The sequence below is a fragment of the Pipistrellus kuhlii genome, unplaced genomic scaffold (assembly GCF_014108245.1).
Source record: "Pipistrellus kuhlii isolate mPipKuh1 unplaced genomic scaffold, mPipKuh1.p scaffold_m20_p_6, whole genome shotgun sequence".
Classification (NCBI taxonomy): domain Eukaryota; kingdom Metazoa; phylum Chordata; class Mammalia; order Chiroptera; family Vespertilionidae; genus Pipistrellus; species Pipistrellus kuhlii.
In genome coordinates, this window is record NW_023425562.1 from 54,820,699 (window position 1) to 54,842,407 (window position 21,709).

At 54.1% G+C, this 21,709-nt stretch overlaps 1 protein-coding gene and 1 long non-coding RNA gene across 3 annotated transcripts; both read right to left on the bottom strand.

Moving 5' to 3' along the window:
- Positions 1–3,487: 3,487 nt before the first annotated feature.
- Positions 3,488–10,569, bottom strand: LOC118707900. 2 transcript variants are annotated; one of them, XM_045574586.1, is made up of 6 exons: positions 10,469–10,569; positions 10,288–10,317; positions 8,976–9,057; positions 7,249–7,413; positions 6,311–6,442; positions 3,488–3,743 (listed from the first exon to the last, which is right to left on the bottom strand). In XM_045574586.1, the coding sequence occupies exons 3-6, from the start codon at positions 9,055–9,057 to the stop codon at positions 3,607–3,609; spliced, it is 516 nt and encodes a 171-aa protein (XP_045430542.1). In that variant the 5' UTR covers positions 10,288–10,317; positions 10,469–10,569; the 3' UTR covers positions 3,488–3,606. The 2 variants fall into 2 exon arrangements, with proteins under 2 accessions (XP_045430542.1, XP_036274634.1); XM_036418741.2 differs by having other exon boundaries at positions 10,288–10,320; positions 10,469–10,567.
- A 32-nt stretch (positions 10,570–10,601) lies between these two features.
- Positions 10,602–20,008, bottom strand: LOC123651529. Its single transcript, XR_006740315.1, has 3 exons — positions 19,770–20,008; positions 15,160–15,237; positions 10,602–10,695 (listed from the first exon to the last, which is right to left on the bottom strand). It is a non-coding gene; the product is annotated as an uncharacterized LOC123651529 (long non-coding RNA).
- Between the last annotated feature and the right edge of the window lie 1,701 nt (positions 20,009–21,709).

Below are 21,709 nucleotides of genomic sequence, written 5' to 3' on the forward strand. Positions count from 1 at the left end.
CCTTTTGCACATGCTTTTTTCCTGACTCGAATGCTGTTCCACCCCCTATTTCATCTAGCTTATATCCAATCATTTTTCATATCTCAGGTCTGAGGACACTTCTCAGGGAAGCCCTCCCTTACTGATTGAGTCAGGTTCCCCCAGCCCCTGTAAGTCCAAGCACCTTTTTTAACACTTATTTGTGCTACATATTATTAGGGCGACTGTCTGATTAATGCTGAGTCCCCATTGCAGACTTTCAGATTCATGAGGACTGCATGAGTATTAAATATTAAATCCTATATAATAAGTGCCTAATATGCTAAGTATCTGGTTGTCTATTCCAGTGTTTTTCAACCTTTTTTGGGCAAAGGCACACTTGTTTCATGAAAAAAATCACGAGGCACACCACCATTAGAAAATGTTAAAAAAATTTAACTCTGTGCCTATATTTACTATATATAAAGTAATTCTCTTGAATAGGAATCAAATAAACACAAAGAAAGTATTTTATAATTACTTTATTATGAAATATTAAGTAAACAAAATAGTAAAAAATTATAAAATTCTTGTCTTGTCTGCACCTACGGCACACCAGGCAACATCTGTGCCGCGGAACAGCGGTTGAAAAACGCTGGTCTATTCAACCAATCAAAGCATAATAAAATGAAATGCAAAGGACACTCAACCGCTCGCTATGACATGCACTGACCACCAGGGGGCAGATGCTCAATGCTGGAGCTGCCCCCTGGTGGTCAGTGTGCTCCCACAGAGGGAGCACTGCTCAGCCAGAAGCCGGGATCATGGCTGGCAACTGCAGTGGTGGTGGCGGGAGCCTCTCCCACCTCCACGGCAGCAGCACTAAGGATGTCTAACATCCCATGGGGAGCGGGCCCAGGCTGATAGTTGGACATCCCCCGAGGGCTCCCAGACTGTGAGAAGGCGCAGGCCAGGCAGAGGGATCCCCCGCCCCAAATGTATGAATTTCGTGCACCAGGCCTCGAGTATTAAATATTATTCTATGAGCCTGGTACATAGTGGATGAACTATAAGTATTTGTTGGCTGAATGAATACAGGGTGGGCAAAAGTAGGTTTGCAGTTGTGAGTATGTGAAACAGAGTTTATTCTTGTAATATTATTCATTAATTATTGTGTTATTTTCCATATGAACAACTGTAAGCCTACTTTTGCCTCACTGTGTATTATTGTCACAACTGCTCTGCTAAACCCTCCATTGGCATCTAGGTGTCCATGGAGGTGTGCTGCTCAGATTTCTCTCCAGGAGACCCTGTAGGTTCTGCTGCAGCCTTCCTGCTGAGGCCACGCCCCCGGGGCTGCTCCCCACCAGGACTGAGCACGGTGGGGCCTAAGGGTTTTGCCCAACAAAACTCCTCTAATGGGCCTTTTGTCCCTCCGGTCTTCCCATTGGCCACGACTTTCTCAGGTTTGCTGTTCCAGTTGTCAATTTATTGCCCCTCAACTCCAAATTCACCCTTTAGTGCCTGCCTAGGATAACAAACTCTGAGCCTTGCCTTCTTCTTCTTCTTTTTATTTTTTTAAAATATATTTTATTGATTTTTTTACAGAGAGGAAGAGAGAAGGATAGAGAGAAGGATAGAGAGTTAGAAACATCGATGAGAGAGAATCATCCATCAGCTGCCTCTTGCACACCCCCCACTGGGGATGTGCCCGCAACCAATGTACATGCCCTTGACCGGAATCGAACCCAGGACCTTTCAGTCCTCAGGCTGATGCTCTATCCTAGGGGTGTCAAACTCAATCAGAGAAGGGGCCAAAATCTAAAATCCAGCCTAAATCACGGGCTGAATGGTTTACTGAACAGTCATAAACTGTCATTGTGATGGAAACACAGCGGAGTGCAGTGATGACAGCGCGGTGCGGGCCACATTGCAAGGCCCGGCGGGACGGATTTGGCCCGCGGGCCTTGTGTTTGACACATGTGCTCTATCCACTCAGCCAAACCGGTTTCGGCTGAGCATTGCCTTCTTTACAGGGAGATGCTAAACTCTGCCAGCAGAGGGTGCTGGAGGGGACATTTCTGGAGGAAAGGCTGGGCTTGGCTTTCTGGTTCTGGGGTGTGTGTGTGTGTGTGTGTGTGTGTTTGTGTGTGTGTGTGTTCTTGCTCCTGCTGAGTGGTTGGTCAGCAGTGAGTGAGGACATCTGGTGGTGATCTGCTGCAGCCATGAGCCCAGTCTACCAGCCGCCTTGCAGCGCCCCCGCCTGGGGACCATCTACTTGCCGCCCTCCTAGCTCATAGACAACACACACTCCGGCCTCACATCTACGAGGTGCCCCAATTCCCCGCCCACCGGCCTCTGCGCCCTGGGGCCTCTGAGGATCTCGAACTGTCCCTGCCCAGTGCCCAAGGACCAGCTGTGGCCTAGCCACCCGGCTCCGTTCTCTGCCAGCTGGCAGGCTCCAGCCACACCTTCTCCAACGAGGTCTGAACCCCAGTTTGGGAAGGCACCCTCCCCTTCCAGATCTGTCCTTCCCTGGGCATGCTCTCTAGGATACTCTTTAAAGTTATCTTTACATCTTTACAGTTTTCTCTTGTGTAAACAACCATCCTTTAAACAGCCTCTGTCACATTACTGTCTCTGGGTTGGACTTAGGTGCAGAGCACAGACGTTCAAGGCGTCTCCTCCCCGATCCTTCCACAGCGGTCAGGCCTGCATCACCGTCTGAAGGTCTCACCACCCCCTCCTTCTCCCTGTCTGCTTCATCCTTCACCGGGGGAACCCCCAACAGATCTCCGGCCTCTTTCCTTCTTTCTTGGCTTGTGCTTCTCAGAGGATGCAGACCGATACCACTTCCCATCGCACTTGGAACAGACTCCCAGGAGGCTTTTATAATCTGCTTTCTGCCCCACGGCCAGCCCTCTCCCCCAGCACACACCTCCCTGCTGCTCTCCGAGTCATCCCACTCCCGTCACCGTGGGCGGCCTCCTGGAAGGTACACACACACACACACACACACACACACACACACACACACCAGAACCCCGCCTCGGCCTTTGCTCTGGCTGCTTTGTCTTTGATACAAGGCTTGTCTCCTCATTTCATTCAGAAACTTCGTCCCCAATCCCCAATCCCCTTCTAAGTCTCCCTGTTTTATTTATAGCACTTAAAACCAGGTCACCTACTATATATCATACTTACTCTTCTGTCTCCCCCACTGAGGCCAGGGAGTGTCTCCCGCTGCCTCTCCCAGGCCTGGAGGGGTAAGCGCCTGGCACACAGTAGGTCCTCAGTAAGAATGTGTTACTTGGCTGAATAAAGGAGTGTCTTTGCCTTTGCTCAAGCCACTCCCTCCACCTGGAGTGCTTTCCCTCTCCCGCCCGCCTTCCCAGTCCCCGTGAGGCTCAGCCCTCACCTCTCCTCCAGGAAGCCCGCCCGGGTGCGCCGGGCTCTGAGCCACTGCGCTGCCTGGTTTTAGGTGTGGTGGAGGCTCGGTGGCGGATAAAGACTGAGGCGGAGATCAAAGGCAGAAGAGAACAGGCCAGCTTTATTGGGGTGAACGAGAGGGGAGGGGGTGCTCCACAGGCTCCGGGCCAGGGGAGAGCTTGGGCGGGGGGCAAGGGGAGTGGCCTGGGATGTGGGATGCAGTCACTTCTTCCACTCCTTCTTCTCATAGTCCCAGCGGGAGGCCAGGCCTTGCACGGGGTTGCCCTTCATATCCAGGATGCGCTGGAGCTGCTTGGCCTTCCACTCGTCCGTCAGGGTGATGGGCTTCTCGGGGAACACTGCAGGAAGGCATGGGGCAGGGACAGGGCCGCCCCCTCCCTCTGAGCCACGGTCCCAGGGACAGGCGTAGGATGCCCTGCGTGGAGGAGCTCCCTCCACCCAGCCCGTCTGCCCATCACCCTCCACAGAGTTCCGTGTCCTGATCGCAACTCTGCCTTCCATGCGCCGTGGGAACTGGGTCAAGGTCCCTCCCCTTCAGAGCCTCAGTCTCCCCGCCTGCTGTGTGGCCCTGGGGTAATTAGGAGCAATGGTTTGAAGCCTGTCTGGATTCAAATCCTGGATCCACCACGCTCTTGCTGTGTGACTTTGAACAGGTCACTTTATCGCTCTGAGCCTCGGTTTCCTTATCTGTCAAAGCCAGGTCCTCTCCACTAGGGTTGTGGGGATTAAATGAGTTACTATTTATAAAATGATTTGCATAATGTGGGACAGGTATTAAGCCCATAATACATGGTAGCTATTCTAGCTGTAATTACTCAGTTTGCTCCACTTATTGGGAGGAGTCCGGGATAAAAGTTTATTTTACTTCCTGAAGGGGTTGGGAGTAGGAGGTAGGATAGAAGCATTCACTTTAAAAACCAGGGGAGGCCCAGCCGGGTAGGTTGGTTGGTTGGACATCATCCTTGTGAGAACAAAAAGGTTCTGGGTCTGATCCCAGTTTGGGGTGCCTTTGGGAGGCAGCTGATCAATGTTTCTCTCTCTCCCTCTCTCTCTAAAATCAACAAAAACATATCCTCGGGTGCGGATTTAAGAAGTCTGGTGCCGAAACCGGTTTGGCTCAGTGGATAGAGCGCCGGCCTGCAGACTGAAAGGTCCCAGGTTCGATTCTGGTCAAGGGCATGTACATTGGTTGCGGGCACATCCCCAGTAAGGGGTGTGCAGGAGGCAGCTGGTGGATGTTTCTCTCTCGTCGGTGTTTCTAACTCTCTGTCCCTCTCTCTTCCTCTCTGTAAAAAATCAATAAAATATATATATTTTTTTTAAAAAGAAGTCTGGTGAGGACAACACCTAACTCAAAGGCTGAAGCGCCCCTGGGGTATTTTAGGTGCCTTCCCGTTTGGCGCAGGGAAAGGCTGGGACCACAGTGTCCGACACCCCTCAGGTCTTACTGCCCTTCCTGACCCGTCTGCCCCGGAGGCTGACTCGCCACTAGAGGTCAGCTGGCTGCAGCTCCTCCTCAGCATCCTCCCCCTCCTTCAGAGCAGTGCTCCTCCACCCTGAGCGACACCCCTCGCCTGGAGGGCCGTGAGAACGCTGACTGCTGGGCTCCACCGCCAGTGTCTGACTCGGTGGGCCCAGAGTGGGCCGGGAATTTGTATTTCTAAGTACCCACGTGAAGCTGTTGGTCCAGGAGCCACACTTTCAGAACCACCCTTGTTGTATAGCAGCGCACGGTCAGCTGGGCGTAAGGCAGCACTGCCCAGTGTTCCTTGTGGCTAGATATGGTCAGGTGATCATTTCTAGCGAACAGAACGTGAGCAGAAGTGGTGTGCGCAACTTCCGGGCCTTAAAAAGGCGTGCTTCCTCCCTCCCCCTCTTCTTTCCTGGGATGTAGGCTGGGGCAGGCGCAGCCATCGTGCATGCCAAGGAGAAGCTACACGCTAAGGAGGGCAGAGCAACGAGGTGTAAGAAGCCTGACGTTGTGACGTCCCTGTACCTCCCGTGGCCTTTTTGCGAGACAAGAACAAAACCTTTATTTTGTTCAAGCTCGAGCATGCTGGGGACTCCGTCACCGCGGCTGGAACAATGTACTGAAAGATTCATGTCTGCCCAGGCAGCGTGGCTCAGCGATTGAGCATCAACCTGCGAACCAGGAGGTCACGGTTCAATTCCCGGTCAGGGCATATGCCCCTGTTGCAGGCTCCAGCCCCAGTTTGGGGGAGGAGGGGTGGCCAAATGCAGAAAGCAGCTGATCAATGACTCTCTCTCATCATTGATGTATCTAGAGTCCTTCCTTTCTGAATGTTAGCTGCTCAGTTTCTTCATCTGTAAAATGGAGTTAACGGCATCGCCGGGCTCAGAGTGATGCGGAGCAAATGAGTCAACTTACCTGAGGGCCTTAGAATGGCTCCTGGCCATTCTATAAAATATGTTTTTATTTTATATTTAAAATAAAAATGTATTAAAAAAAAAAAAAGAAAAAGAAAAATTCATGCTTACTAACAGCCAGCTGGGATGTGCCTCCCTCCGGTGGCCCTCCAGGGTTCCTGCTCTCTCTCCTTTGGATTCTCACAGGCCCCTGAGCACACCGCGCCCAGGCCACGGCTCCAGTATCGCAGTAAGAATATCCTCCTAACCACAGCTGGCCTGCAGCTCTCTCTCATTCAGACCTCACCAGGGCCCCGAGATGTGGGCACTATTACTCTTATGTTACAGATGGAGCCATTGAGGCCCAGACAGGGGGAGTCCCTACATTGCCACTCAGACAGCTGTGCTCTGCCCTTCGCCCTCCACCTCCTTGGGGGACTTCTCAAAATCTTGAGATGAGCTCTCTGACAAGAACATGGCTGTGGCTGCGGCCGCCGGGCAGGCCCAGGGCGGCACCGGGCGAGACGCTGCAACTCACCATAGACCCGCTGCCACCAAATGAGCAGAGCCGTGAACCCGCAGAAGAAGAAGACACAGCCCACCACTGTCTTCCACTCGTTGGAGCGGCGATTCATCTCGGCGAAGGTCTCGTGGAACTGCAGCCGGTACACTGGGAGCAGGAGAGGGGTGAGGGGGCTCAGGGGCAGCCCCCCAAGGGCCCAGAGCCAGCTCTAGGTCTGGGGATCTCCAGCCTCCCCCTCCCTGCGGCAGACGCTGTCCATTCGGCAAGTTCTTATCAAGCATCTAGAGTACGGGTACGCAAAGCGGGGCCGGGAACTGGTAGCCCAGGGCACTTCTGGTGGCCATAACTTGGGGTCACACATCCCCCCTGCCCCTCAAGGTCAGATGCCTGCTCCCCCATCCACCTCACCTGCCTCTCCTGGCTCTGTCTCCTCATACCACTCAGTGATGCCAGAACCCTCCATGTTCCCTGCTCCCCTATCTTCCCCCATGCTGTTCCCGGTACCTACAGCACCCTCCTCCTCTCCATCCAGCGCCAGCGGGAATGTGCCTTCCTCTGGACTCCATCCCCCTCTCCATTCCCCTCTCCCTCTCCCTTCCCCTCTCCCTCTCCCTCTCCCTCTCTCTCTCTCTCAGGAGCTCACAAACACTTGACCACACCTCACTTAGCCACGCACCCTGCATTACAGCTATCGGGGTTGGTGTCAGTTCCCCCACTGGACGGGGAGCACTCTGATGGCGGGAACCAGCTGGGTGATTCACTCCTGTGTCCCCAGCATCCTCTGGCACCAGGCTATGCACAGTAATGGAGTGAATATAAAGAATGAACAGATGAATGAAATTCTCCCCTGGGTGTGCATTTCTGGCTGCTGTGGGTGGGGGCTCCCTGATGGGCCCTTCTCTGCAAAGCCCCTGCCAGCCCGCTCTCCCCAGCCAGCCCCAGCCCAGACCTACAGGCCACCTTCTCGGCGTGGCTCAGCTGGGTCCAGCTGCCCTTCTCCTTCTCCTTCAGGGCCCGCTGCTCGGCGGTGAGCTCTGTGCAGAAGGGCTCGTCCGGCATGGGGTAGGAGCGCTGGGCGTGGTAATTGGTGTAGGGGGCCGTCTTCCCCTTGCTTTGGGCTGTGGGTACAAGGAAGGAGCTGAGTTCAGGCTGCCCCTGGGACATGCCAGCACTAACCGTAATATGAAGAGAGAGGGTTGGCCCTAACCGGCTTGGCTCAGTGGATAGAGTGTCTGTCTGTGGACTGAAAGGTCCCAGGTTCGATTCCGGTCAAGGGCATGCACCTTGGTTGCAGACACAGCCCCAGTAGGGGTGTGCAGGAGGCAGCTGATCGGTGTTTCTCTCTCATCGATGTTTCTAACTCTCTATCTCTCTCCCTTCCTCTCTGTAAAAAATCAATGATATATATTTTTAAAAGAAGAGTTGCATTTATTGAGCACTTCCTGTGTGCCAGGAGCCATGCTAAGGCCTTCAGGTAAGTTGACTCATTCATTCCACATCACTCTGAGCTAGGTGATGCTGTTAACTCCATTTTACAGATGAAGAAACTGCAGCTAAAAATTCACAGAACCAGCCAGAACTGGTTTGGCTCAGTGGAAAGTCCCGGGTTCGATTCCAGTCAAGGGCATGTATCTTGGTTGCGGGCACGTCCCCGGTGGGGGCTGTGCAGGAGGCAGCTGATTGATGTTCCTCTCTCATCGATGTTTCTGGTTCTCTATCCCTCTCCCTTCCTCTCTGTAAAAAATCAGTAAAATATATGTAAAAAAAATAAAAATAAAAAAGAGCCACTGCTCTCGGTTCAGGAATAAAAAATAAATAAAATAAAATTCACAGAACCAGAAGGACCAGGGCCAGGGCTGCAATTCAGCCCCCTTCTCCCCCCGGCTTCCAATCCTGAGTTCTCTGGTAGGACGAGGCAAAGAAGGCAAGTCAGGCAGAGGCAATGGTGAGCAAAGGCTCATGAGGTGAACCTGAGCTGACAGGTGCAAAAGTGCTCTGCAAACAGTAAAACAATATCCGTATGCCTTTACTTACTTAGTCATCAATTTTTATTGATTTCAGAGGGGAAGGGAGAGAGAGGTAGAAACATCAGTGATGAGAGGGAATCATTGATCAGCTGCCTCCTGCAGGCCCCCTCCTGGGGATGGAACCTGCAACCCGGGCATGCGCGCCTGACTGGAATCAAACCCGGGACCCTTCCGTCCTCAGACCGACACAGTTTGCTATCTGAGAAACGGAGATAACAGCACTCCTCCACCTCACGTGTTTGTTGGGAAGTCTAGATGTGTTAATCTGTATAAAGTATTTATCACAGCTAGGGCTACATGGTCAGGGCTCGATGAATGTTACTTCTTTATAAATAAGTAAACCAGAAAGACCCTCTGCTAGCTGGCTGCAGTCTCTCCAGCTGTAGGCATCTCCGGACTGGCACTGACACCTGGTCTGCCAAGGAGGCCCCGGTTCTGTCAGCACCTCCACCTCAGCACACAGAGGCCTCAAGTGGAGGGGGCAGGCCCTGAGGAAGCGTGGGATGTGGGAGCTCCATTTCCTGGACCCGGGAATGGGGCTGTGGGAAACGGTTCTGGGCAGGCCCAGCATGGAAGGGACAGAGCAGCCTGCGGACAGCACTCCCGCCCCTGGCTGTGGAGTTAGGCAGGGGAGGAGGGCGTCCGGGTCTTACCAGCGTCTCCCGCGTTGTGTGTCCCTCGAGTCCCAAGTCCTCGCTTCTTCAGCACCAACCTCCGGGCAGCTCTGAAGAACATCTGGGGGTGCATGTGAATGAGCCCACACATTGCCCTCTGACCCTACCCCTTAGGGCCCAGACAGAGAAACCATTTCCACAGCTGTGTGTGGCGGGGGTGTGGGGTGGGGAGCTTCTAAGACTTCAGCATCTCCCTCAGGTCCCCCGACCTTCTCATTTTGTCTGGTATCCCCATGGGGGTAAATTGGGGTCCAAGACATTTGGAGCTTCTGCCCCCGGGACCTCAATTCCCCATCTGAGAAGTGGGAGGAGGCTTAATTTAAAAAAATATATATATCTTATTGATACTTTACAGAGAGAAAGAGAGAGGGAGAGAGAGTTAGAAACATTGATGAGAGAGAAACACCAATCAGCTGCCTCTTGCACATCCCCCACTGGGGATGTGCCCGCAACCAAGGTACATGCCCTTGACCAGAATCGAACCTGGGGCCTTTCAGTCCACAGGCCGACGCTCTATCCACTGAGCCAAACCGGTTTCGGCGGGAGGAGGCTTAATTTTTAAGGCAGGGTCTGAATAGTTTGGGGCTGGGGGCCTACCTCCCGCCCCAGCTCAGCCTGGCAGCTTGGGAAACCATCCTGGGTTGTTTGCTCCCCAGAAGAGACGGGTGGGAGGAAGCAGGTCTGGGGCTCCCTCTCCTCCCTCAGGCCATCTGCCACCATCTCTGCCAGACAGCCTGCCCCCCCCCCCCCAATGGGCTGCCTACGTGCAGCAGAGCCTGCTCTGCTGGATCCAGTGGAGGAGGGGGGCAGGATGAGCCCAAACCCCCATGGGGTGGGGAGTCTCGGGGACAGACATCCCGTGGGGGGAGGGGGGGACTCTAGAGCAGGACAAGGACCAAAATGGGCCAGAGAGAGGAGAAGGAGCTCACATCTGGAGAGGGTTGCGGGCATTCATTTCTGGAAAGAGGAAGAGCCCCCCCACATCTGGGGAGGGGGCACCCAGTAATTATGAAGGAGTATACCGTGTGTGGTAAGTGGGAGAGGGCCCCCCATTTGGGAAGGAAGGGCTCCCCATCCGAGTCGAGTGGGTGGGAGAGCCCCACCGATGGAGAAAGGGAAGGAGCAATCTGCATTTGGGGAAAGACATGGCACCCTGTATGCCAACAAAGCATAATTCCCCAGGAACCCCCTCCCCTCTTCCATGGCAGGGACCTCACGGAGGAGTCCAAGTCCCATCCCCCACTCTCCCCAAGCCAGGCCCACCCCCCCACCCCCACCCCCAGTCACTTACCTCCCTCTCTGCTGCAGGAGCGACCCAGGTCTGCTGAGCGAGAAACGGAGAATGAGCTGCAGAGGGACTGGAGCTCAGACGCCCTCCCCTGGGCCCGCCCCAAGCCTTTCCCAAGGCCGCCCGCCCCTGCCCCCGCGTGGGAACGTCCTGCCCCAGGGGGGCGTGGGAGCGCCCAGCTCACCTCCCAGAGGGCTCCGGAGCCTCGCGGGGAGAGCGACTGCAGAGTGTCTGGCCGCCTACGCCTACCGGAGTCCTGCCTCTGGATCCCAAGCTGACTGCACCCCGGGGACCGCTGGCGGTGTGTCCTGGCTGACCCGGCCTCCAGCGGGGTAGTTCCAAGAGCTGGATCCTCCTGCCTCCGCACCTTTGTTCATGGCTGTTCCTTCCACCCCGATGCTCTCCGAGGGCCTTTGCAGACCCACGTCAAACGCCAGCTTTCCAACCCGGACCCAATGCCTCCTGTCCAGGAAGCCCACTTTTCTAGGATCTGGAAGCTGGCCTGCGGTGTCCTGTTTCACTCCCACACCCCCATCCCCAAAGAGAGGTGAAAAAGCCTCCCTGTGGGGTTCACGTCATAGCTGCGGCCTTCAACATGCGGCCCGGCCTCTCCGAGCGCCTGTTTTCTTTCCTAAAAAAAGATTTAATGATAGTTTCTACCTCACGTGGCTGTTGTAAAGATTAAGTCAATAGAAAAGCATCAAATGCATTTATTCAAGAGCTAGAGGTCCAGGACATGGAATTTGTGCACTGGGAGGGGGTCCCTCAGCCCCGCCTGTGTCCTCTCCCAGTCCAGGACCCTCGCTCCTTACCACCCGCCTGCTCCTAATGCTTGTCTCGCTGCTCCTCAGCACTGCTGCGGAGGCGGGAGGGGCTCCCACCACCAGCACTGCACTCACCAGCCGTGAGCCCAGCTTCTGGCTGAGCGGTGCTCCCGCTGTGGGAGCACACTGACCACCAGGGGTAGCTCCTGCATTGAGCATCTGCCCCCTGGTGGTCAAAGCACATCATAGCAACCGGTCGTTCTGGTCCTTCTGTAAGGACCACTTAGGCTTTTATTATACAGATTATTTATTAAAACCTACTACAGCTGGCATTTATTATCTACTGTCTACCAGTTTAAGAGAGAGAGCCAAACAAAACCAAACACAGTGTCTATCCTTATAGGGTTTACAATCCAGTTCCAAGCAGAGAAAGAGGCCCAAGAGCAGAAAAACACAGGTGTGTTCAAAGGGCAGAGAAAGGCGATCTTGGCCAGCATGCAGTGAGCAAAGGGGAGAGTTGGAATGGGGTTGGACCACAAAGCAGAGCCTCAGAGACCATGGTATGGATCTTAGATTTTATTTTATAAAGAACAATGGTCATCCTAGCTGGTTTGGCTCAGTGGATAGAGCATCAGCCGGCAGACTGAAGGGTTTCAGGTTTGATTCCAGCCAAGGGTACATGCCCAGCTTTCCGGCTCGATCCTCAGTAGGGGGCGTGCAAGAGGCAGCCAATCCAGTAGATGATTCTCTCTTATTATTGGTGTGTCTGTCTCTTTCCCTCTCCCTTTCTCTCTGAAATCAATAAAAATGTATTTTAAAAGAAGGAGGAGGAGGAGGAGGAGGAGGAGGGGGAGGAGAAGGAAGAGGAAGGTCACCAAAGGTAAGTACGGGAGTGATATGGTTAAATGGAACAGAGCATGAGTTAAATAAATGTGTCCTGGGTTGTTAGAATACTGATGGTGGACTAGAGCTGTGGGTCACTGCTGAGACCTGGGACCAGAGTTCTAGGTCTCCCAGCTCTGGGCCCAGGAGGTGTGCCCAGTGCTCACCCATCCACCAGGGTTTCTGAAGCCCAGGGAGGCCCTAAGGACACACTCCAGCCAGTGTTTCCTTAGTCCCCAGGGGGCCAGCTCCGCCTACAAGAGCAGGTGACAGAGAAACCCTAGAGTGGGCCGGATGGAGGAATCTCCGATCTGGACTTTAGCAGTAACAGACGCCGAGCTGTCCGAGGGCAGCGTGGGGATTTCCTGAACCTCCAAAAGACGCCCCAGCTCCCAGGACCAGCCTTCCTCACTCCTGGGAGCTGCTCCTCGCCTTCTGCAGGACTAAGGGAATTACAGATTGAGAGACACCCAAGAAGACCAGCCACCTTGCCTCCTGGATGCTGACCTGTGTCCTGAGGAAGGCAGGGAAGACCCTCCTTCAGGCAGCCTGGGGAGAGCTCGCCTTGAGATGAAGTTTTCCAAGGACAGGTGGTGCTGCTGGCACTGGAGTGAGTGGCTCTGCCGCTGCCTGGCTGTGCTAGTGGCCAAATGGACCCCGGTTTCCCCATCCCTCAGAGGGCTCCCAAGGGAAGGCATCTGGGGATGGAGACCCTCTGTTCCGCCCCGCCCTCTCCCACCCTCACCTCTGTGGGAACTTCCAGCGGCTGTCCAGACTGAAGATGTGTGGCGACGCTGTGATAAGGGACATCCGTTGGGGACGCTGGCCCTAGAGCTGAGGGAGATGGGATGGAGGTGGGCTGGATGGCTCAAGGTTGATATAGGGTAGAACAACCGCCTGTGAGGCAAAGGGGGCCGTTTCTGGAGGCCCCGAACCTGGGAATTGTCAGTCTCCTAGAGGGCAGGTCTCTCAGGACTTGTGGGGCCAGGAACAGGACTCTTTCCCCGAAATCTTGGGCACAGAGGGGAGGGAGCTTTGATTGGGGCATCACCGCTAAGGCGGGGATTGTGTGAATGGGAATGCGGGCTGACATTGCGGAAAAAGAAGGGAGGGCGTTAGAGGAACCTGCCCCTCTCCCACTGGCCCTGCGGTGTGACCCTGCAGCTCTGACTCACTTGATCAGACCCCAGATTCTGCCCATGAAGACCTTGGCCAGGGCCTCAGCATCCAGCTGGTAGGACCCGCTCCCCAACCCTCTCCATTCAGCTCCGTCTCCCAGAGGGGATACTGAGGAAGACCTAGACCTTACGCAGGGCCCGAATGAAGAGGTGATGGATGAACAGAGTGGCGGACCTTTATCCTCAGCCACTCTGGGACCCCGAGACCGGGTGAATGTGGGACCTCCAGTCTGAGCGGGTGGTGAGGGACGGGGCCAGGGAGGAAGGGCTGTCAATCTCGGACAGAGGGGGGCTGTCAATCTGGGACAGAGGGGCGGGGAAAGGTAGGACTGGGCGGGACTTCTCCTTGGGGCGGGGCTGCAGTGAAGGGGTGTGGCCAGGGTACGGTCGGGACACCCGGCACAAAAGGGGCGGGGCCAGCCGGGCAGGGGCGGGGGCGGGGGAAGGAGGCGGGGCCAGCGGGGCGGGGGCGGGACTGGGAACAGGAGGCGGGGCCTGCGGGGCGGGGCGGGGCGGGGCTGGGAACGGGAGGAGGGGCCAGGCTCGGGCCTGGCGCCCACCCTCTCACCGGCTGGGACTCCGCTGACGCGGGTTTGGCCGGAGCCCTGAAGCCTGCGGGGCACGAGGGCGGGGCAGCAGCCGGGCTCAGAGGACTTCGAGCAAAGGTCCGTAGCTTCGGGGCCAGTTCAGAAAGCGCTTCTGCAACTGTGGACAGGCGGGCGGGCCAGCACCAAACGCCGGACCGGAAATCGCTGAATCTCCGATGGCGGGCTCCCCGCCCTGGGAATGGCCCGGTGGCTGGGTCAGGGCCAGGTGGACGCCTTGGGCTAACGACCGCAGGGCCCGGATGGACCCGGGGCCCGGGAGGTAGAACCCTCCTTCGGGCAGGTCTGATCTCTCTGCACCGGTCCGGCCCCAGGACAGATGCCCTCGGAGGAGGCAGGCTGCGGTGGCAGCCCGCACAACGGCGACCGCCCCTCACCCGGGCACGACATGCGCGAAGCTCGCTGCTCAGCCCTAAGAGGAGTCCCTCGCAGAGCTGCCCGGACTTTGTCTCGACCCAGCCCTCGGCTGTCATTCAGGGCTCCTTAGTCCCGCCCCCAGGGCGCCCCTGGGCCCACCCACAGAGGCCTTTGTTCTAGATCCTGACCCCTGCCGGGTCCCCGGATCCTCCTTCCTTTCCCAGCCCCGAGGTGCCAGCCGTCCTCCCACCGCTCAGACAGTCCCCGTGCCCCTTCCCCTTCCCGCGGGGCTCCAGCTAGCGGTCCGGCCCCTCAGCCATCCCGGCCCCGCCCGACTGGGGCCTCGCCCTTCCCTGCAGGCTCCTCATCCGCTGCTCGGCCTGGCCTGCCCCTGACCCTGTCAGTCCATTGGGCCGTGTTCACAGCCCTGCTAGGCCTCCCCTCTGGTCCCGCCCCGTCTGTCCCCGCTCCAGCCATCACTGGGGTCCAGGCGGGGCTGCAGCTCCCAGGTCCCACCTGTCAGTCACTCAGTCCCCCTGGGCGGCTCTGACCCCTGAGGGCTTGGAGCTGCCCAGCGGGTATCGGGTATCGAACTCTCAGCGAGTGGGGAGAAGGGCTGTGAGAGTGAGTGATGCCGAAGCTGGGCCTTGGGAGGCCCGTCTGGGATTCCATCCCTAGCTCTGTCCTCCTCGGTTTCAGTCACTGGCCGTGGCTTCCCTGTCTCTGTTGTGCCAGGCCCATGCTCTGCCCCCTTCTGCAGCACCAGCACCAGGGAACAGCCCGACTGGGCCAAGGGCTGAAGCGGTGGGATCCCGGGAGGGGTGTGGGGGGATGTGTGTGTGTGTGTGTGTGTGTGTGTGTGTGTGTGTGCAGGGGGTCAGATCAGTTCCAGGGCAGGCACTGGCCCTTTCAGATGCCGCTGTAGGGCCAGCCTGGCATGGTCTGCTTCGGGTCTTCCAGGACTTTCTGTACCACAGACCAAACCAGGAGTGGGCAGGGAGGCGTGAGGGACCCAGGCCTTCTCTGCTCTAGGACAGCTGGCGCATGAACCCGGGACTGCATCCCACTGATGTGGCCCAGGAAACTTACCATAACTGTGGCCTCCACAGTACCCCAATCCCACATGCTCTCTTACAATGTGCCCTTGACATTCCTGCAACCCCACTCCTTTTTTTAAAAAAATATTTTTTATTGATATCTGAGAGGAAAGGAATGAGAGAGATAGAAAGAAACATCAAGATGAGAGAGTATCATTGATCAGCTACCTCCTGCATGCCCCCTACTGGGATCTAGCCCGCAACCTGAGCATGTGCCCTTGACCGGAATCGAACGTGGGAGCCATCAGTCTACAGGCTGACGCTCTCTCCGCTGAGCCAAACCAGCTAGGGCTGTGACCCTTCTCCTTGAACCTTCGCCGGGGAGAAAATAAATCTAGACTGATTAGGACATGCTGAAAGGGATGCTATGTGACCTCCAAAGCCAGATCATGCTACATACTCTCTGGGGACATTCTTAGAACCATGCGAGAGGAAGCCAAATTAGCCCTCGTGGAGAGAACATCCAGAGAGGCCATCCGGACATATTTTGTCTGGCTACTAGCCCAGCTGAGGTACCAGCTCAACTCGGAGACATGTACCTCTCCAGGTGATCCCAGGACCAGCCACTCAAGTCCCCCTCAGCACCAAGTCTTCCCAGCCGAGGACCGACACTGGAGCAGAGACCAGTCATCCCTGCTGTGCCCTTTCTGAATTCCAGACGCACAGATTCCTCAGCATCAGGTAGCTGTTTTTATTTATTTCAGAAAGAGGAAGGGAGGGGAAGAGAGAGAAACATTGATGAGAGAGAAACATCAACATTGATTGACTGCCTCAGACCCCACCATTGTCCTTTAAATTTCAGCTCAGCCAGGGTGGGTAGCTCAGTTGGTTAGAACATCATCCTGATGTGCCAAGGTTGCAGGTTCAATCCCCAGTCAGGGCACATATAAGAATCAGCTCAGGAATGCCTAAGTAAGTGGAACAACAAATCAATGTTTCTCTTTCTCCCTTCCTGTCTGTAAAATCAACAAACAAATAGACTCCACACACATTTCAGCTCAGATATGATCTCCTCAGAGAGACTTTACCGACCCCTACGGAAAGTGCTTTCCCTAATCAGTCTAGATGGAGTTTCTTCTCAGCACTTTTCATTTTCCCAAATTACACACATGGGCATGCACAGCCTTCTCCTTCTCCTCCTCCTTCTCCTCCTCCCCCTCCTCCTCCTTTTCCTCCTCCCCCTCCCCCTCCTCCTCCTCTTCCTCCTTCTCCTTCTTCTTTTTTTTTAAATATATTTATTGACTTTTTACAGAGAGAAAGAGAGAGGGATAGAGAGCCAGAAACATCGATGAGAGAGAGACATCCATCAGCGATCAGCTGCCTCCTGCACACCCCCCACTGGGGACGTGCCCGCAGCCAAGGCACTTACCCCTGACCAGAATTGAACCTGGGACCTTTCAGTCCACAGGCTGATGCTCTATCCACTGAGCCAAAAACGGTTTCGGCCATGCACAGTCTTCTTGGCCTGAATGCTCTACATTTCAAGACTGGTCACTCTGATTCCCTTCACTTCCAGGCTGGCATGAAGTGGGGTCTGGCTGTGCCATGGACTGAATGTCCGTGTCCCCTCAAAATGGGTATGTTGAACGTCATCTCCTCATGATGGTCTTAGGAGTTGGGGCCTTTGGAAGGGGCTTAGGCCATGAGTGCGGAGCCCTCACGAATGGGATGAGGGCCCTTGTAAAAGAGACCTCATCCCCCCTGCCATGCGAGGTTCCAATGAGAAGATGGCTGTCTACGAACCAGGAAGATATGGAATCTTCCGGCACCTTGATTTTGAACTTCCAGATGCTAGAACTTCAAAAAACAAAACAAAAAAACACAGCTGACTTTTATATATTGACCTTCTATTCTAAGACCCTGCTAAGTTCATTTATTAGTTTGTGAGGGCTGTTGGGAGCGAGTGCCACGGCCTGGAAGTTAGAAGTCCAAAGTCAAGGGGTCTCCAGGGCTGGTTCCTTTCGGGGCTGCGAGGAGAGGACTATCCCAGGCTTCTCTCCTCGGCTTATAAGTGGCTGCCTTCTCCCTATGTCTCTTAGCACTGTCTCCCCTCTGTGATTGTTTGTGCCAAAGTTTTCCCCCTTTTATAAGGAAACCAGTCATGCTGATGTTTTCAATGAATGAGCTCTTTGTTTCATTGTTTTTCTGTGTCCATATCATTGATCTCTGCTCTTTATTTCATTCTACTTGGTTTGGGCTTAATTTGTTTTTGCCCTTTGCTTGTTTCTGAAGATAGAAGCTTATATTATTTATTTGAAACATTTCTTCTTTTCCAATAAGCATTTAATTGTATAAATGCACTCTTAGCTCTGTTTAAGCTGCATCTCACCATTTTGACGTGTTGTATTTTCATTTTAATTCTGTTCAAAATGTTTTCTAATTTCTCTTGAGACTTCTTCTTTGACCCATGGGTTATTTAGAAGTGTTGTTTAGTTTCCAAATATTTGGGTTTTTTCCAGATCTCTTTCAGTTCTTGATTTCTAATCCCACTATGATAAAAAAACAAAACAAAACCATACTTTATATAGTTTAAATTTTCAACATTTGTTCATGAGTTGGTGAATGTTCCATGTGCACTTGAAAAGAGTGTGTTCTGTGCTGCTGTTAGAGTTTTCTAAAAATTTCTAAAGATCTGATCTATGTTTCTCTCTAATTGATGTTTCTAATTCTCTATCCCTCTCGCTTCCTCTCTGTGAAAAATCAATAAAATATATTAAAAAAAAGAAAGAATTTTCCAAAGCCCTGAACAGTTTGGCCCAGTGGATAGATAGAGCTTCGGCCTTCGTACTCAAGGGTCCCAGTTTCAATTCAGGTCAAGGGCATGTACCTTGGTTGCGGGCACATCCCCAGTGGGGAGTGTGCAGGAGGCAGCTGATCGATGTTTCTCTCTCATCGATGTTTCTGACTCTCTATCTCTCTCCCTTCTTCTCTGTAAAAAATCAATAAAATTTATTTTTTTAAAAATCAAAAAAACAATTTGCCCAAGATCTTCTCCTCTTATGGAAGAGGTAATGAGTTTTCAGAGGGGGCTGTCACACCGTAAGGAAGAGAGTGGGGGAAAGAGCAGTTAAGGCTGAGGGTGGATGTTTCTGAATTCGTCGCCTGCTGTGTACATGTACACAAACATTCATATATCAGACCGAAAATATTCTTCCAATGTGCGCTTAGATGTGAGTGCAGTTCCCAAATATTCCGCTAGAGCCCGCTAAGGCACCAGTTTTCGTTCCTACGGGAACCGGGCCTCATTTCTCACCTGCGCTAGCGCACTTCCAGATCTCCCCAGGAGGGGGCGCCAGTGGCCGAAGGAAGACCAGAGTGGGCGTGGTGCCTACATTTGCTAGGGCACTCAGGAACCAGGCGGCCGCGCACTGGTCCACCCAGTTCTCCCTGACCCTCAAAGATGGGGTTCTCAAGCCAAGAGGCACAGCGGCCGGCGTAGACGTGACTCTGCAGCGCCTCCTGCAGCTTTGCCTTCAAGCTTGGGTCTTGCTGTGCCTCCTCTGCATATAAAGTAAAGCATCTAGGTTTTTGGAGCCTACATATATGTAGGCACAGCATTTTGCAAATTTTACATGAACACACGCCAATAAACCATAACATTGCTGGGGCTCTTTCCAGATGAGAGGATCTGAAGTTTAAGCTTCAGTAACTTCAGGGAAATCCTCCTCTGATCATACACATGCATATTTATTTGCTGTCTGTCTTCTGCTAGAATGTAAGTTCCAAGAAGGCAAGATTTTTATCTAAACAGTTAGTTCCCGCAGTCTCCTTGGTTCCCAAGCTAGGAGGCTTTGTAACTGTTTGTTGAAGGAACCAGTTGAAGCTGGTACAGTTTTCCAGGCAGATAAGACAATGGCCTGGCCTGGGGCTTGATGAGTGGATGGCGTCAGAATGATGTCACAGGAACCTCAAAGCAGAGACTGTAACACCCATTTAAAAAAAAAAAAAATATATATATATATATATATATATATATATATATATATATATATATTATTGATTTTTCACAGAGAGGAAGGGAGAGGGATAGAAGAGCTAGAGAGCTAGAAACATCGAAGAGAGAGAAACATCGACCAGCTGCCTCCTGCACACCCCCCTACCAGGGATGTGACCGCAACCAACGTACATGGCCTTGACCGGAATTGAACCTGGGACCCACCCGGTCCGCAGAACCGACACTCAATCCACTGAGCCAAACCAGTTTCGGCTGTAACACCCATTTTAAGGCTGAGAATGCAGAGAGCCAGGGCAGTGCAACATGTGACCAATCGAAGTGACACAGCGCCTAGAACCTACATCTGCCATCCTTTGCCCCCTCTTGGCCCCAGCCACCACCCTCCCACCACCCATCCCCCTGTCCCTGTCCCCGGCCACCCCTTGCACAAGGCCCTGATGCAACCCTCTACCGGCCCTGGGTGCCCCTCTGTGAGCAGCTCCGGGAAGAGGGTTTTGCAAGAGCTGGGCAGGAAGGGCGGCCAGGGCGGTCCTGGGAAGATAAGGGCGCCCCGCCTCTGCGCGCCTCCAGGCCTTCTGGTTTCCGCTCTTCCCTTCCTTTCCCTTTCCGGGAAAGGGGCGCCCAGACCTGGCCTGCCGGTGACTCACCCCCTTTCCCTCTGGCAGCCAGGCCGGGATCCCAGGCCCTCCTGTCGCTGGACAGGCTCGCTGTGTGTGACCCTGGGCAGCGAGACCTTGCTCGCCGGCAGTTTCTGGAACTCTGTAAGAATAGCTGGCATGAAGACAGGTTCCACCTCTGAGCCTTTGTCTCAGGAGGCAAAGTGGGGTTGGGGGGGGGGGGCTTTGGAGTACCTCCCCCCACCCCCTCTTAAGCCAATTTTGAGGTCTGGGTGACTCAGATTGGCAAGTGTAAGGTTGAGGGGGGTAGGCACCCAGAGGTCAGGGCCTGGTGGTCTCTCAGCCTCTAGGGCAAAAGCAGGCATGCCCACAGTTTGGTTGGTCTCCGCCTGGCTTAAGGCCTGTGCCAGCTGTGTGACCTGTCCTCCAGAACCAGGTCACGAGGACCTGTCCCAGGATTTCTCAGAGATTGAGAGCCTGGGCCACTTCCATCCTTTAAGGCTCCGGTAAGCTTTTGGAGACTGAGAAATGCCAAACCAAATGGTGGATTGCAAAAGTTGTGATGATATGTATTGTGTCTTGGCTTTCCCAGTTGATGCATTAAAAAAAAAAGTAAATTTCCCAATTGAAATCATACACACCAGGTATGATTTCACTTGGGAAATAAGATGAAAGAGGCTACATTGGATGTCCCGAGGGAACAGGAAGCCTCTCGTAGGCCTGATTTCTGGGAAAGTCCTCCCCGTCAGTGAGGGCCCCACCATGGCCTTGGGTGGGTCACTGTCCCTCTCCGATGTCTCCCTGTTTTCATCCGGAAGTAGGACCAGCAATGGGCCCACACGCCTGACAGGGCCGATACGACAAAACCCCCTTAGAAAAGACTCAACCCACTTTACACCAGCATCCACTAAGGCCCACCCCAGCGCTGGACTGACACTCAGCGGCTCAGCGGGCCCTGGAGGCTGCGGTCTGAGCCCATTCTCCAGGTGAGCTAACCGAGGCTCGTCCCGGTGAGTGAGGAGCGTTCGGGGCCCGGCCTCGCTGCTGAAATACTAGCCTCTTATGATTGCTGCTGCTGCTGTGATTATTAAAATGAGTACATGATAACGCTGCCCCCATACAGCGGTGAGGGTTAAATAAGTCAAGTTTTAAAAGGAGCTTAGTAGTCCTAGCTGGTTTGGCTCCAGGTATAAAGCATCAGCAGCAGACAGAAGGGTCCCGGGTTCGATGCCAGTCAAGAGCAGATGCCAGGTTCGGGGCTCCATCCCCAGGAGGGGGCCTGCCGGGGGGCCGCAGTGATTCTCTCTCATCACTGATATGTGTGTGTGTGTGTGTGTCCCTCCCCCTTCCTCTCTGAAATCAATACAAATATGTATTTTGTAAAAAGAGCTTAGGATAGTACCTGGCACACCCTAAGTGCTCTGTGCTTGTTAAAACAACAACAAAAAAGAAAAAACTTCAGGCCCACTGCCCTAGAGAGGCGCAGTCCAAGGTCCAAGGAACCTTGGTGTTCCACCCCATCAGGAGGGATTAAGGAGTTAATGATTTCCCAAGCAGGGGCTGAAAGAAAGGAGTCTCTCCTCTCTCTCTCTCTCTCTCTCTCTCTCTCTCTCTCTCTCACACACACACACACACACACACACACACACACACAGTCTCTCTCTCTCACACACACACACACACACACACACACACTCACACACACACACACTCACACACACAGTCACACACACACACACACACACACACACACACACACACACACACACACACACACACACACACACACACACACACACACACACACACACACACACACACACACACACACACACACACACACACACACACACACACACACACACACACACACACACACACCCCCGGAGGCCTCTGTCCCCCTCGCCTCCCCCCGCGGAGCCGGAGCCTCTTATGCAAGCCGCCGGCGCCCGCGTTCCCAGGCCGCTGCA

Excerpts from the sequence above, each read along its gene's own strand:
- LOC118707900 (XM_045574586.1), bottom strand. The coding sequence starts at position 9,057 with ATGTTCTTCAGAGCTGCCCGGAGGTTGGTGCTGAAGAAGCGAGGACTT. Across the intron at positions 7,414-8,975 it reads ACACAACGCGGGAGACGCTG|CCCAAAGCAAGGGGAAGACG; the intron begins GTAAGACCCGGA and ends TTGTACCCACAG. Across the intron at positions 6,443-7,248 it reads CCACGCCGAGAAGGTGGCCT|TGTACCGGCTGCAGTTCCAC; the intron begins GTAGGTCTGGGC and ends TCCTGCTCCCAG.